This window comes from Centroberyx gerrardi, chromosome 2 (genome assembly GCF_048128805.1).
Source record: "Centroberyx gerrardi isolate f3 chromosome 2, fCenGer3.hap1.cur.20231027, whole genome shotgun sequence".
Taxonomy (NCBI): Eukaryota; Metazoa; Chordata; class Actinopteri; order Beryciformes; family Berycidae; genus Centroberyx; species Centroberyx gerrardi.
The window spans coordinates 14782094-14796386 of NC_135998.1; the positions used below are offsets into that span (position 1 = coordinate 14782094).

General features: G+C 43.1%; 1 protein-coding gene across 1 annotated transcript; it reads left to right on the forward strand.

Moving 5' to 3' along the window:
• Positions 1-199: 199 nt before the first annotated feature.
• Positions 200-13952, forward strand: slc20a1b (solute carrier family 20 member 1b). The gene is made up of 11 exons (XM_071913506.2): positions 200-472; positions 1706-2425; positions 2937-3077; positions 4205-4290; positions 4628-4724; positions 8765-8884; positions 10206-10484; positions 10648-11287; positions 11407-11592; positions 11740-11824; positions 12095-13952. Exons 2-11 carry the CDS (start codon positions 2077-2079, stop codon positions 12248-12250), a joined length of 2139 nt encoding a protein of 712 aa, XP_071769607.1. The 5' UTR covers positions 200-472; positions 1706-2076; the 3' UTR covers positions 12251-13952.
• Positions 13953-14293: the final 341 nt, after the last annotated feature.

Here is a 14293-nt window from a genome sequence, read left to right on the forward strand (position 1 = left end):
TTCTTTTCAGCTCTTCTTATGTGGCTCACCACCACTGCTGAAAGAATATATAAATGTGACATAATACAAAACTATTCCATTCGGAAGTGGGATCCTGAACGCACCCTGAGCGCCGTGCCCATGCTCATCTGGGCGGTGCTTGCAGCAGGGTGTATCCAATAAAAAAAGAAACGCCTGCTCCTTCTACCGGCAAATTCTACACACACGCGGCAGTGGGGTTCGTGACTCATTCAAACTGAGATATTTCTGGATTTGAAAAGGGATTGCTTCAACGTCGAACCAGATAATCGTAAAGAGGATTTTGGGAGTAACGCGTTAGTTACGTCTTGTTTATTACGGTTTCATTTTTGATATTTTATTAGCGATTTAATTTCCTCATCCCGCGCGCGCTATCGTACGTTTTGTTCCCGGGCTAATTAGCTCACTTGCTAGCAAGCAGTATTATTCACGGGATTGACAACTGCGACGTGTGGTAAGTTTAAAACATGTTTTTTTGTCAGGATATGGAGCTAACTATGGTATATTCACTGAAAACACCGACTATCATTAACGTCAGTATTTATTGGCTTACAGCAGCGTAAAGCTATCGTTAGCTTGGGTAACGTAACGTTAAATCACTACGCCTCGCAACCAACACAGACGGCTTGAATGACCTTCTAGTTATAACGGTGCCATCTCGTACGTTAGATGTATCTTAGTTAAAACATCTCATTTGCTCGATCTATTGTGAAATACACTGTCATTTATTCAATACCCCGGTCAGCGTAATGGTTGATGCTAACATTAGCTCTCTGTCTGTTGTCTGGAACCAACAACCTTAATGAGAAGTGCCTATCGGGGAGCAGGCCGACCTTGCTGGCCATCTATCCGGCTCTCAGACTTGGCGAACATCTCAGCTGGCAGTTCACATACATTTTACTAAACACACAACACGGATACTCCCCAGTGTTATCGTAACGGGTACATTTCTTCATTGAGTCACATCCGGTTGCGTCGCCTTTTACGATAAATTACTCTACGTCAAGCATTACTTAAGAATTACTATAACTCACCAGTACCACAACTATAATCGTTATAACGGCAATTAAAGCGCTACCGTTAAGTTAGTGTGGCTCTTCTCACAAAGCCAAAGGCAAGTTGCTTCCGTTTCGCAGCAGCGTGAAGCTGCATGCGCTGCACTCATGTTTAGGGCTGGACAGACGGCTATGAATGGATGACGACACGTGCACACACAGGGAAATGAATTGTGTTAATGGTCCTACAGATTCCTTGCTTCTTAGCCCGTAATGACTTCTAATCACTAACGCTGGCCAAGTGATAATGACGCGCAGTTAAGTACAAAGGTATAAAGTATTTGGGCTGTCTAGGTTATATTGGATGACGTTAGTGTAGTACCGCCGATTCCTTCCTGCGACATATCCCAAAAATGGCCTCCCATAGAGTTTTCAGGAAAGGCAGCTAGAGGTCCTCATTCAACCCGAGCATTTACTATGCGAGATTTTTCCAAGCTACCTGCAGTGTATAATGTTATTAACACTTAAAACAGATCTATGTAAGGATTTCAGTGTGTATTCATCCCTGGTCTTGGTGTGTTTGCCTTGTATTGTGGCAGTTTCTTTATTGAATGCGTTTTGCCCTTAAGGTGGACTGACTAGAAAGGGCTATTATGGTAACTACTTCTGTTTGTTTTTTTTGTCTTTTTCAGGATGTACCTCTATTCACCTGCAGTTGCAGTTCCACAATGGCTGTCTGTTTAGTCTGCTTGATAGCTCAGAACCAAAGGGTCAGCAACAGAACTAGTACAATAATAGGATAGCAATACGCCCACACTATACCTCTCTTTACCTTAATTTATTTCTGGCCAATCCCTGACAAACTTATTACCAAATTTGCACAGCTTATTGTCAGAAATCCTTTTGGACGGTTAGGCCTGAAGAAAGTCAGTTATTTATTAACTTTGTACCTCTTATTTGATTAGCTGCTGTTTAAATAGTGAGTATCTATTTTGAAAGGCATTCATTCCCTTTAAGATTGTGAAGTAAGTCATCCTATTTAGCCTACAATCACACAGACAAAATGGTTTCAACAACTGCCGCTGCAATAATACTGGTGACCACAGTAGCCACAGCGACCCAGGGCCCCCTGGTAGAGTATATGTGGCTACTGATTGTTGGCTTCATCATCGCCTTCATCCTAGCCTTTTCTGTCGGTGCCAATGATGTTGCCAACTCATTTGGCACAGCTGTTGGCTCTGGAGTGGTCACATTGCGACAGGCCTGCATCCTGGCCACAGTGTTTGAGACTGTGGGCTCCGTGCTCCTTGGGGCCAAAGTGAGCGAAACCATCCGCAAGGGCATTATTGACGTGGGCATGTACAACGGCTCTGAGCATGTGTTGATGGCTGGATCCGTCAGTGCCATGTTTGGTGAGTATCTGCAGTTTATTTGAAAGAACGATAACCTAAATAACACATTTCTTGATTGCCCCAAGCTTTAATGCCCCATGCAAGAGCCGTAGCTGTCAAACCAAGACTTGGGACATCAGCTTTTAACACGCATGTAACATTTGAACATGACAAATACTACAGAGTGTCAATGGAAAACTCATAGAATTTATTAATGTGTTGAAACTCTGTTATTCTGCTATTTAGCTTTAAACAATTTTTTACAGTGTAACATCAGTTTATCTCCTTCCTCCCTACAATAGACTTGTCTGGAGAAAAACTGATGCATTCTGATCTGCACGTTATAACTGTAATGCTGTGTATCATCTTGTGTTATACCTTAGCTATCATGTATTAAACCATAACAATGCCAAGAGCCCTTTAATGTATACATGCTTGACTATTTCCTGATTCTACAGGTTGTCTTAAAGGTGTTTGGAAGAGCAAGGTGAGCGCATGCTGAATTTAATGCGATTAATTTGTTAATTCTCAGGTTCTGCAGTGTGGCAGCTGGCCGCCTCCTTTCTTAAGCTACCCATCTCTGGAACCCACTGTATTGTTGGTGCTACTATTGGCTTCTCCCTGGTTGCCAGAGGCCAGCAAGGGGTCAAGTGGTTTGAACTCCTCCGAATTGGTGAGTCCTTGAAATCAGCTGACCTAGAAAGGTCCTCAGTGTGTGGCCGAATTGCTTAGAGCTAGTATTTACATTCTGCATCACAGACCATATTAACGTAATCTCAGGGTGTTGCCAGTAATGTAGTATTATCGTAATAGATTGGCCAGTGTTTTGTCTGTGTCGAGGCCCTTCAGTATCCAGGGTAACGGTGTTTGAAATGCATGGATGTTGGCAAAATCCGTAACATCTTGAAAGAAAACTTGGAATATGTTTTACATTCATCCGGGTTCCCGCTGTTCGGGTCTGGTTCTCCAGGCAAGTCAGGGAATATCAGGCAATTTTACAAATAGGTCACTTTACAGGAGTATACCGGAATTCATTTTGCAACTTGTTTCACACATTTATTACATTAGATGGTGGTTTTCAGCTTTAATTTGTTCTACAGCAAGCCCAAACATAGTGTAAACCATGGCTTGACCCCTTTGGAAAAACAACATAATCAGACCAGCAAGGAATAAAATGACTTAGTTATGGAAAGTCATGGAATTTTACATCAGGGCCACAATGGGAACCCTGATTAATTCAGAAATGGAATAAAATTGTGCAAAATGATCCACCTGTCCACTAATGGTAAAGTCAACAGTATTAACAAGGTAATGTCTTCTTTTCCAAGGAGACATTTACAAGTTATTATAATTGAGAGTTGGCATCATAGCCTCAGACACATACTATAATGTAATTTTTTTTCTTTTTTGTATAAATTCCTTAAATGAGACTTCTACCCAGACACCCATAATTAAACACACAAAATTAAATGATCGGGAATACTTTCTAAAAAAGGGTTTTCTCAGCAGTTCTATGAAAATGGTCAACTCTCTGGTCTCGTAGGTTTGAAATGCTAATTGTAATGAACGAATACATTGAAGATATTTGAACGCCAACAGGTGTTGTTGCCCAATGGATCATTGCAATAGCCCTCTGTAGATGAAATCTATAATGCACTAATAATTACAGTTTTTGTATGCAATTTTTCACGTCAAGTGTAAATCTTAATCAGAAAGATAGGCCTATTACTTAAATTCCACTAAAATGGAATAAGTTTTGTGTTAAGAATTATGTAACACCCATCTTTCTTTTCTGTGCAGTTGGATCCTGGTTCCTGAGCCCACTTCTGTCTGGTATAATGTCAGGCATTGTTTTCTACTTTGTGCGCATGTTCATCTTACACAAGGTAAGCTGGCTGTTGTCAAATTCTGGAATTTCCTTCAGGAGGGTGTGTGTGTGAGGGAGTTGGTGGGTGTGTGAGGGAGTGGGTGTGAGTGTTTTTGAGAAACTTCTGGTGAGAAATGTTTGGGTGATCTGTTTCAGCACTGTAGCAGCCCATGCTCAAATTGAGGAAATGTTTGTACAAAGAATGAAGTTACTGTTCTCTCAACTAGTTCCTCATCCTCGTTATGCAGCCTGGTTCAAATCACCATCATGCCCACAGTAACCTGACAGTAAAATGGTCAGTTTTTCACACAGTGAAAGTCGTATTTCTGACCTTGCCTTGTGTTTTGTCCCTGTAGAAAGACCCCGTGCCTAACGGACTGAAGGCCCTGCCTGTCTTCTATGCCATCACCATGGGGATCAACCTGTTCTCCATCATGTTCACTGGAGCTCCGAGTGAGTATCATTGTTCCACTCCTTTTGCTCTGCATGCCTGCCCACAGCCACAGCTTAAAATAAACTGCTCCCTCAGACAGCCGGATGCCCACACTTATTCCAGACCGAACCAGACTGTGTTTACTGTTTTCACAGAAGGCTTGTTTATTTTAACATGTTGTTTTTTGGGGCTCTCTTGCCTGTGGTTCTATGTGGGTCATGACTGGAATGAAATTTTAGAGCGGAGCACAACAGGGAGATGGAAATAAGATTTCACTTAATTCTTGACGTCAGTGTCTGTGCCCTTCAGACATGGAGGAGGAAAACAGAAGTAAAGAGGGTGTTTGAAATGACCACAATTGACCACTGCCCTTAGATGTATTGCTGCTGTGCATTTGTTTAATAGTGCTCTGAATGTTCTGTTTTTGGCCTTTCCTCTTCAAGAAACTCTATTAAATGAGCAACTTTTGCTCCTTTTGTTTTCTTCTCTCTACAGGGCCTAACAGTTCAAGACGTTAGCTGGCCTGGGCCATTAAATGGCGGCTACAGGCCAGAATATGACCAGATATCGTGCACTGATGTGTATGTGTGCGTGCACGTCAGTACACTCACAGAAAGGAGATACCTCACACTACCAGCATGGCCCATAGGCCTGCTTAGTCACATTCTGTACAGTTGTGTGAAGTGCTTCACACCTTAACACACTGTACATGGGGACCTGTATTTTGGTGCCTCACGTAAAATCAATGGAACATTACATTCCAGACACCTTAACAAACCCATTCTATCCTCTGTGAAGGGAACAGATTTAAGTAATGAATGAGAATTACATCAGGGAGTTTATGACCACATGGACAACATGGTATCCACATGTATAGATGGCTATTTGTCATCAAATACAGGCTCATTGTTGGACCCCGAGACTATAGCTGAGCCAGTTTTGCACGGGGATAACCCCGCTCTTTGCCTACACAGCCAGTTTCCCAACGCCATAACAACAGTTTTGTAAGCAGTCAGTAGCCATGGATTGATAACAATGTAAAAAATATTTTTTGAAGTCAGATATCCCATGTTTGTTGCAGGCCTAGTGTTGGATAGTAAAGTACCCAGAGTTGAGCAGCAGCAAGAAGTCATTGCTGATGGATACATGCTTACGCAGCTGCATTATCTGCATGTGTACAGCATGTTTGGTTTCCTGCGATAGAACTCCACGTTCCCCTGATCTAACTCCTATTGTAGCAGTGTGATAGGACACCAAGCATCCCACAGCACATTCCTATACTCAATATATACGGCAGAGCCAGAGACCTCAAGTCAGCATGTGCAAAAAATGAATGCAACTTGGGCCAAAGAATTTGGAGGTCAAAAGTGGATCATTTACAGATGAGGCTTGATGGGAGTTGGGCTCTCAACACCTTGTAAATCACTCTGCTGCCGTCCAGTCATTGTAAAGTGAAGATCCACCCAAAAACTGATTTTACATAGAATTCCTAGCCTCTTGGATTGTTCCACCAACTTCTGAGTTGGCAGTGAATGTCAGACTGACTTAGCAGGCGCTGAGCCTTGAAGTCCAGAGGACCTTTATCTGTTTCAGGAGTTAACAGTTAAGAACCAGAAAGTGTTCCTACGCCCTGAATCTGTCTCTTTACAGAATTGGCTTCCTGCTCCATTACTCTCTTGTGTCTAGCTTTGGATGAAGCACGTTTGTTTTTTACACTTCACCAACCTGCCAATTCTGAGCGAATTTTCCTTTTAAACAAGGGTCATTTAGTGGGGCAACTTATAAATGTGGTAATTTAGTGGGTCATCTTAATAATAGGGTCATGTTAATATTTAATAACTGCATGAGAAATTTGGTGGACACAAGGCCTGCTTTGTATGTAGCTCCAAATAGATTTACCATTGCCCAGAGTATTGAAACTTTATCTGTATAGCACTTTGTAACGTTAAGCAAAAAAGAAAAACAAAGTGCGGAGTATTGTAGTGACCCCCCCACCACCACCACCCGCCATTGATGAACTTCAATACGGTTTAGCTGGAATGCAAATTTTCTGCTTGGGTTCCCCTTTGAAAAACAAACACCCGGTGGCATTGGTTGCTTTGGGGACACTAAACACTCGGCAACATAAAAACGGCTAATCACATCACAGTAGAGATGAATGACTTATTTTCACCGGAGCCACGATTCTGAAACAAAATGATAAGCTTCCTCAAAGGCTGCTGTTGTCAGTTGAGGTATCAAGGATAGATACTTATTGTTGAGACTAAATGTCGGGCTTGAGGAGTTTCTTCGGGGTTGGCTCTTATTCAGCTGTTACTTAATCCTAATACTCCTGGTAAGTTTTACACAAAACCTTGGACAAAAAGTGAGGACAATTAGACAAATGTTCCTTGCCAAGTGAGTCATAAACTTTTGTCATTTTAACTGTCACTGTAATTAGGGTTTGGTGCAGAGCTGCACTTATAGTAGTGGAAAAAAACAACAAACCATGTTATTGTGTAATGTAGGCCACGGGATACAGAGGTTACAGGGAGGGGTTTGGAACGCACCGTGGTTAAATTCCACTTCCTGTGCAGTCCCATTCATCCCACTGCATGGCTGTGGTATAGACTCACCGCTTTTGTGTAGGAGTGTTTATCAGACAGCTAGACCGGCGCTATTTTTCTTTTTACCCTCTTTATTTTTTTTAAGACGTGACCCACAAAAGAGTCATTATGACATAATGTGTATCCACACAAATCCCATCGGGCCATACCGACCCCTTTCTTTCCCCTTGCTTATTTTTGTCTTCACTCTTATTTTGTTGCACCCCCCTCCAACCCAGCCATCACTGCTCAGGAGTGTCTGGCCGACCCAACACCTGTTTTTGGATGTCCCACCCCATGTGAAACATTCTAGTGAAAGACAGGAGGCTCAGCTGTTGCGGGGTGGGGGGGACTTCTCTGTGCCCCCTAACGGTTTTCTCTCCTCGCATGCGTCTCCCCTCCTGGAGGGAATGAGTTTGCATTGCGTAACTAAATACACATCACTTAGGTGCTGCCGTGCCCTGCAGTCTCCTGCCGCAGCATGTGAGAATGAGTCAGTGGAGAGAGTACGCTGTGGACTCTGCCCTCAACTGAACACGGCGACCGAGACACTTATCTCTGAGCCTTGGCCCCCATTTCCTTTTGTTTATCTTTCACATCCCAAACAGTCCCAACTTGGTGTTTTTTTTTTTTAATTGTGCGTGGTCAAGGTCACCTCACCAGAGACACTGGTGGAATTTTCAACAGCTCTTGTTTTTCATCCCTTTCTAACCACACTGCCGTCTTGCATCCTCTCTGTATGACAGTGGTGGCTGCTTCCTTAGGGAAACTTGTATTAAGCCGCTCTCTGCCAGCATGCACTGCACTGCGTTTACATCCAGCCCTCATGCACAGACTTTACTGCAGTCTTGGCAAGAGTTTGTCCTTTATGCTACAGTAAACTGCTTCAGTGAATAACTCCCCCCTTTCTTTTTCTGTTTTTTTTTTTCCCCAAGTGAAGAAGCCTTTTAAGGAGCTCATTGTCCATGTGCAGTTGTTAGCTGGGCACTTAGGGGTCACTGTGACATCTTTCACCTTTAGGTGTTACATAACTGTTCACATCTAGGGGGTACACATGCTCGCCATATTTAACCAGGACATGGCACAATGAGGCACTGCAGTTTTGCTTCTTGTGTTGACAACCAGTGCCAAGGGACGGCACATATGGCCAGTCGTCATTGAAGATGACATTATGTTGCCCCCTGTAGTCGGGTTCCTCCATTTATTTATGTTGTAGATGAGAATACAAGTTCATTCTGACACTGCTATCTAATTAATCTAATTTTGACACTTATGAATATTATGTTGCCATACACTGTAGTTTTATAAGAATAATCAGTTGTAATTTCAGTATGTATTTAATGTAATTGTCTGTATTGTCCTGAGGAAGGTAGCGCCTGCTGCCTTGTTTTTTAAAACTGCCTTTCTCTTTCTCTGTTTCCCCTTTTGTGTGTGTGTGTCTGTTTCTCTGTCTGTGGCACCTGGGCCTCCTTCAGTGCTGGGATTTGACAAAATCCCTTGGTGGGGCATTCTGCTCATCTCCCTGGCCTGCTCTGTGCTGACCGCTATCGTGGTCTGGTTCATTGTCTGCCCACGACTCAAGAAGAAGATTGAACGTAAGTCACATTTCAAGGTTTTGATTTTGGTTATGACTCAAATCGCTGTCAACAGGTTCTGCTGGCCACTGAAATGGTTGTTTCCTTACTGAAACCACTGAACAAGTGAGGGATTTAGCGTTGCACATGTAGCCTCAAACTATTCATGCTAAAGGCTTAATCTAATCCAACAAATGTAGCTCGGGGATATTTTGTCATAATGGAGTTTCTCTAATGAAATATCATTATATCTCTTTGAAAATATTGTCACCAGGTTTTTTTGTGCTATAATCCTGGATTAAAGTAAAGTCCCAAAGACCCATCTGCATTTACACATTGAGAGTGTGGCTTGGTGTTAAAGGGGAAAACCACTCAATTTTAACCTTCATGGATGTATCCCAGTTCCTGGCTGCAACAGTTATTATAGAGTTGCATTCAGTGGTCTCTCCCATAGCTAGAAACAATTTTGTCTTGCCCCCTTTGATTTTGCAAAGATATAACACTCTACACAGCATCTAATATAAAAAGCTGACAATACCCAGTTTCCCATTAATTTTCAATGGAACCATACCAGAATGTGAATTTTGATGACTTCACAAATTGGTCTTTTGGTTCTCTTTATTTGTAGCTAAGTTTAGAAAGTTGTTCATTATCATCACAAATACGGATCTGAGTCTGCCTGGCTGTAGGAATAATGACGTTTGCCTTTACCAACTGGTGGTGTCTGCAGGTTTATCTGGCCAAGCATGATCTGTCTAGATCCACCCCCATCCAGTAGACGGAAGCAGCCTAATTGGGTCATAGTGATCCTCTAATTGGTCTTTACCTCTTTAACTTAAATAGCCCTAGGTTGACTTAAGGTGTTGACATATATTGACTGCATATGTAGGGTGAAGGCTGAGGCCGTGGCTCCAGTCAGAAATAACTGCTTCAACTCCAGTCTTGACCAGTTCCAATGATGCAATGAGGCCAACTGACCAAAATGTTCCTGGCATTATCGCATAGAAAATATTGGCATTGAGTATCTGATTCACTTAAAAAAACAAATGTCATGTGAGGCACAGGCCCTGCTGAGTCTTATCTTCTTTCATAAGTGAAGCTGCTAGTGGTAGTGTAAATATGGTCTTTTTAAGGTCATAATCAATTTATCTGATCCTGTGAACAGAGGGGCTCAATTTAGTAGGACAAAAGTTTTTTTTTTTCTCTGGTTATGCAATTCTTGTAACTCCCTAGAACTAAGGTTAAAAGGAAACACATGTGCTGCGCTCATGTTCCTCTACTGTACTGCGTACATGTTTGGACACGACCCAAGCCGTCTCTCACTCCACCCCTCCTCCACTAGGAGATATCAAGTCTTCCAGCCCCTCTGAGAGCCCCCTGATGGAGAAGAGGGAGTTGAGAGAGGCCCACTGTCCAATCCTGAAGCAGACTCCCAAGGAGGGCACTACACCCACCGCCCCAGCTGCCAATCAGACCCCCTCTGCTCAGCCCCAGCCCGCTGCTGAGGAGCGCAGGGTGGCCTTTGACATCGGAGATTCTGACGATGCCGACAACAAAGAACGCAAAGTGGCCTTTGACATTGGAGATTCTGATGACACAGACTACAGCGCTGCTAATGGCGGTAAGTGTGGTGACAGGCAATGATATGTGTTTTGTTTTGTTTTGTTTTGTTTTTTTTGTTTTTTTTTTGTGGGATGGGAACAAAATGTTCCATGCATGATTTTTAGGTCTTCCTTAATGCTTTTTACTCCTCCATGGCAATAAACCCTTTTGTCTTTGTGCAGTCCCCAAACAGGTTCAGTCCAACAGTCAGGTCCAGGTCAACAACCATCAAGTCCAGAACGGTAGTGGCTCCGCCAACGCTCCCAATCAAGTCCAGTTCAACAACCAGGTTCAGTTCAACAACAGGCCCGCTCACATCCCAAGTAATGGTTACAGCCAGTACCACACAGTCCACAAGGACTCCGGCCTCTACAAGGACCTACTGCATAAGCTCCACCTGGCCAAGGTCGGTGACTGCATGGGCGAGGGCGGCGACCGACCTATCCGCCGCAACAATAGCTACACTTCCTACACCATGGCCATCATCGGCATGCACGGAGACTACAAGCATAGGGAAGGCGAGTTCCGTTCCAGCGAGGATGGCGACAAAGGCCCGGGGTCAGGCGGTCAGGACAGGAAGCGTGTGCGTATGGACAGCTACACCAGCTACTGCAACGCTGTGGCGGAGCACATGGCTCCCGAGGGCCTGGGGGAGGCGGACGTGACCCTGGAGATGGGGAAGGAGGACGCGGGAAGCAGCCGAAGCTCTCTGGATGATGACGGGCTTGAGGCAGACAAGCCTGAAGTCTCGACTCTCTTCCAGTTCCTCCAAATTCTCACCGCCTGCTTTGGATCCTTCGCCCATGGAGGCAATGACGTCAGGTAGGCAGATGCCTCATGATCAAACTGATGGGATGTCGTATACATTCAAATGAGGGTTCTTTGGCATGCTCTTGGTAATTTGTTTAACTTTTGAAATAACCTCATTCTTTCATTTGCAGTAATGCCATTGGACCCTTGGTAGCTCTGTGGCTGGTGTACACAACTAGCAGTGTGACTTCAGATGAACCAACACCCATTTGGCTGCTGCTGTACGGAGGAGTGGGTATCTGTGCCGGGCTCTGGGTGTGGGGTCGCAGAGTGATCCAGACTATGGGCAGAGACCTTACACCCATCACCCCCTCCAGGTACAGACACTACAGACCATGCAGAACTTGTTTCTCCTTAGTCAGAAAACCACATCCTCTTCAGACGTTACTAGTCTTTTAAATTAGCACCCATGCTCAGACAGATCCACCTGAGAGACATGAGTCTTATGTTTTTTTTCCCTGCAGTGGTTTCAGCATTGAACTGGCCTCAGCCCTGACTGTCGTGGTTGCCTCTAACATTGGCCTGCCTGTCTCCACCACCCACTGCAAGGTAAGCTGGTCAAACACTGTGGTCTGGGACCCAGACTCTGAGACATGGAGAAGGGGACTATTTAATGTGTGGGAGGCTACAGTAAACAGGATCCTAATCTGGCAGTCGGTCTAAATGTGGGGCAACTTTCTCCTCAATAAAACTTTGAGGTTCCCAGTGGAGTTCAGTAAATGTGTTGGTAATTTGACTCATGAATTTACGGGAGATAATGGTAGTCAGCTGCTTTGAAAGTGTGTGTGTGTGTGTGTGTGTGTGTGTGTGTAATTCCAGGTGGGCTCTGTGGTAGCAGTAGGCTGGCTGCGCTCCAGGAAGGCGGTAGACTGGCGTCTGTTCAGAAACATCTTCATGGCGTGGTTTGTGACTGTGCCCATCTCTGGCCTGATCAGCGCTGCCATCATGGCGATCTTCACCTATGTCATCCTGTGAGCGTCGGGCTGCACCCCATGCAGGGGAGGAGAGAGAACCCGCTCCAGTGTGCACCAGGAGAAGAGACTAGTTGGGAGGCCAAAATATATCGCTTACCTCAAGCCAACAACTTTGGAAGAAAAAGAAGAAAAAACAGAAATGGTTTAAAGGACTTGTGATACGGGCCTGCGGTTCTTGGCTGCATCATTCTCAACCTAGAATTGGCGGTTGTGTTTGTTCCATTTGGGCCAGATGACTTCCAAAGGGAAGATTGCATTTCTTTGTTTGTTCTGACTTTTTGCTTTTTCAATTCTCATCATTCTGTAAAGAGCTAATCAAAAAAAAAACTTTTGAATTTTTTTTTTCTAATACTCATTGCTTCCATTTTTTACTCTGGAATTATGTGTATATACAACCATGTTCTTTTTTGTTAATATTATTTTACAAGTTAGAAAGACAAATGAACAATTAAAATGCAGTATTAGCCTTTTGCAGATATATATCTCCAGTCATAACACATGCTGAAAATAACCTAGAAGCAAAAGCAGTATTTTTAGGTGCAAAACAAGGTTATTGGTGTGTGGTTTTTCACATTTTAAATGCCAATGTCAACATAAGAGTCTTTGTTACTAGTGAATTCATAGTTTGGATCTGGTGTCCTTGTGTCCCCTTAAAGTACAAAACTTGTTTTTGTTTCCCTCCCTGTTACAGAACAGGGTTTGTGACAGTTGTCAAACAGCCACTCGACTGATTCCTCAGACTGCTGAGAGGCTGCTCAACTTATTATGATTTCCCCTTGGGTTTTCTACCATCCAGATTAGTGGATCAAGTTAACAGCAGTGTTTTGTCTATGCTATACGCAACAATTATCATTTGAATAATTTACTATGATAAAAGCACTACTTGTACACACTGGTTGAGTACTTGCAGACATATAGGAGAAACACTGTACCACTAATATAAAGTAGTCGGCACACTTGGCAGGAAATGACAAAGCTCCAGTGGGTGGAGTTGAGGGATCGTTGTCAGAAGTTGAGTACGCCATTATCCAGTTCTTCAGGATCTCCCGAGGCTCTACATCCTTGATGATTGTATTGCCTCAAATTACTTGGCTACTTAAATCTGACAAATGTAACGGTAGAATGTTAATTAATGCAAAAATGTGTTATCAAACAAGACCTTAAATTTTCCTGTTAAAACTTGATCGCATCAAACTAGATGGTTAAATGCTTTAGTTCTGCTCAAGCCTTCGATAGTCCTTTTTGTCTTGCAATTCAACTTATATCGGCTTTATTCCCAGTATGGTTTTTTTCTGTGGAATGTACACCTGCCTAGATATTGGGTTGCTGTCCCCCTCTCCTCGGCCTTAGGAGTTGCATAGTTGGTTCATGAGGTTGTGAGTGAGGAAGAATATGACCCTAAACCTGGAGATTATTTAGCTGGATGGTGTGGTGTGGGGCTGACCTGGATATTGTTTGAACGAGGGGGGACATACATCGCATGCCACCAGTGTGTGGTCATTTGGCTGCAGTACTAAATGCATTTTAGACCTATAGATGCTGTAGTTGCCTTAATTGGTTTTTTTTCCCTTAGGTACCAAAGAAAAGACTTGTTTTTTTGTTTTTTTTGTTAGTTTTTTTTTAATGCACATCAGCATACACTGTCTAAACCAGACAGGCAGAGGGGAAAAACAAAAAAAAACAAAATAAAAATGGGAAAATAATGTTGGTCTCTTTTGACTTATTTTGTTGTGATTTTAAGTTTATATACAGTCAACACAAATACCCTCAAAGTATTTGGTATTCCATACCTTAAAATTTCCATTTATTGTGATAGAAACATACTATAGATCTGACTAAATATCATGAATAATGGTTCTGAAATTATCTTGTACAACAGAAGTAACACTTGGTGTTCTTGTGGATGGAGAAAAAGTTAAGTCCTTTGGTTTGTAGGTGTTCGTTGGGAACAGGAATCAAATCTATAGAAAACGGAGATACTAGCCTTAAGATCAGAAGCCTCCAATGAGAAAAAGCAAACTCTTGTTTGCTTTTTCGAGTCCAA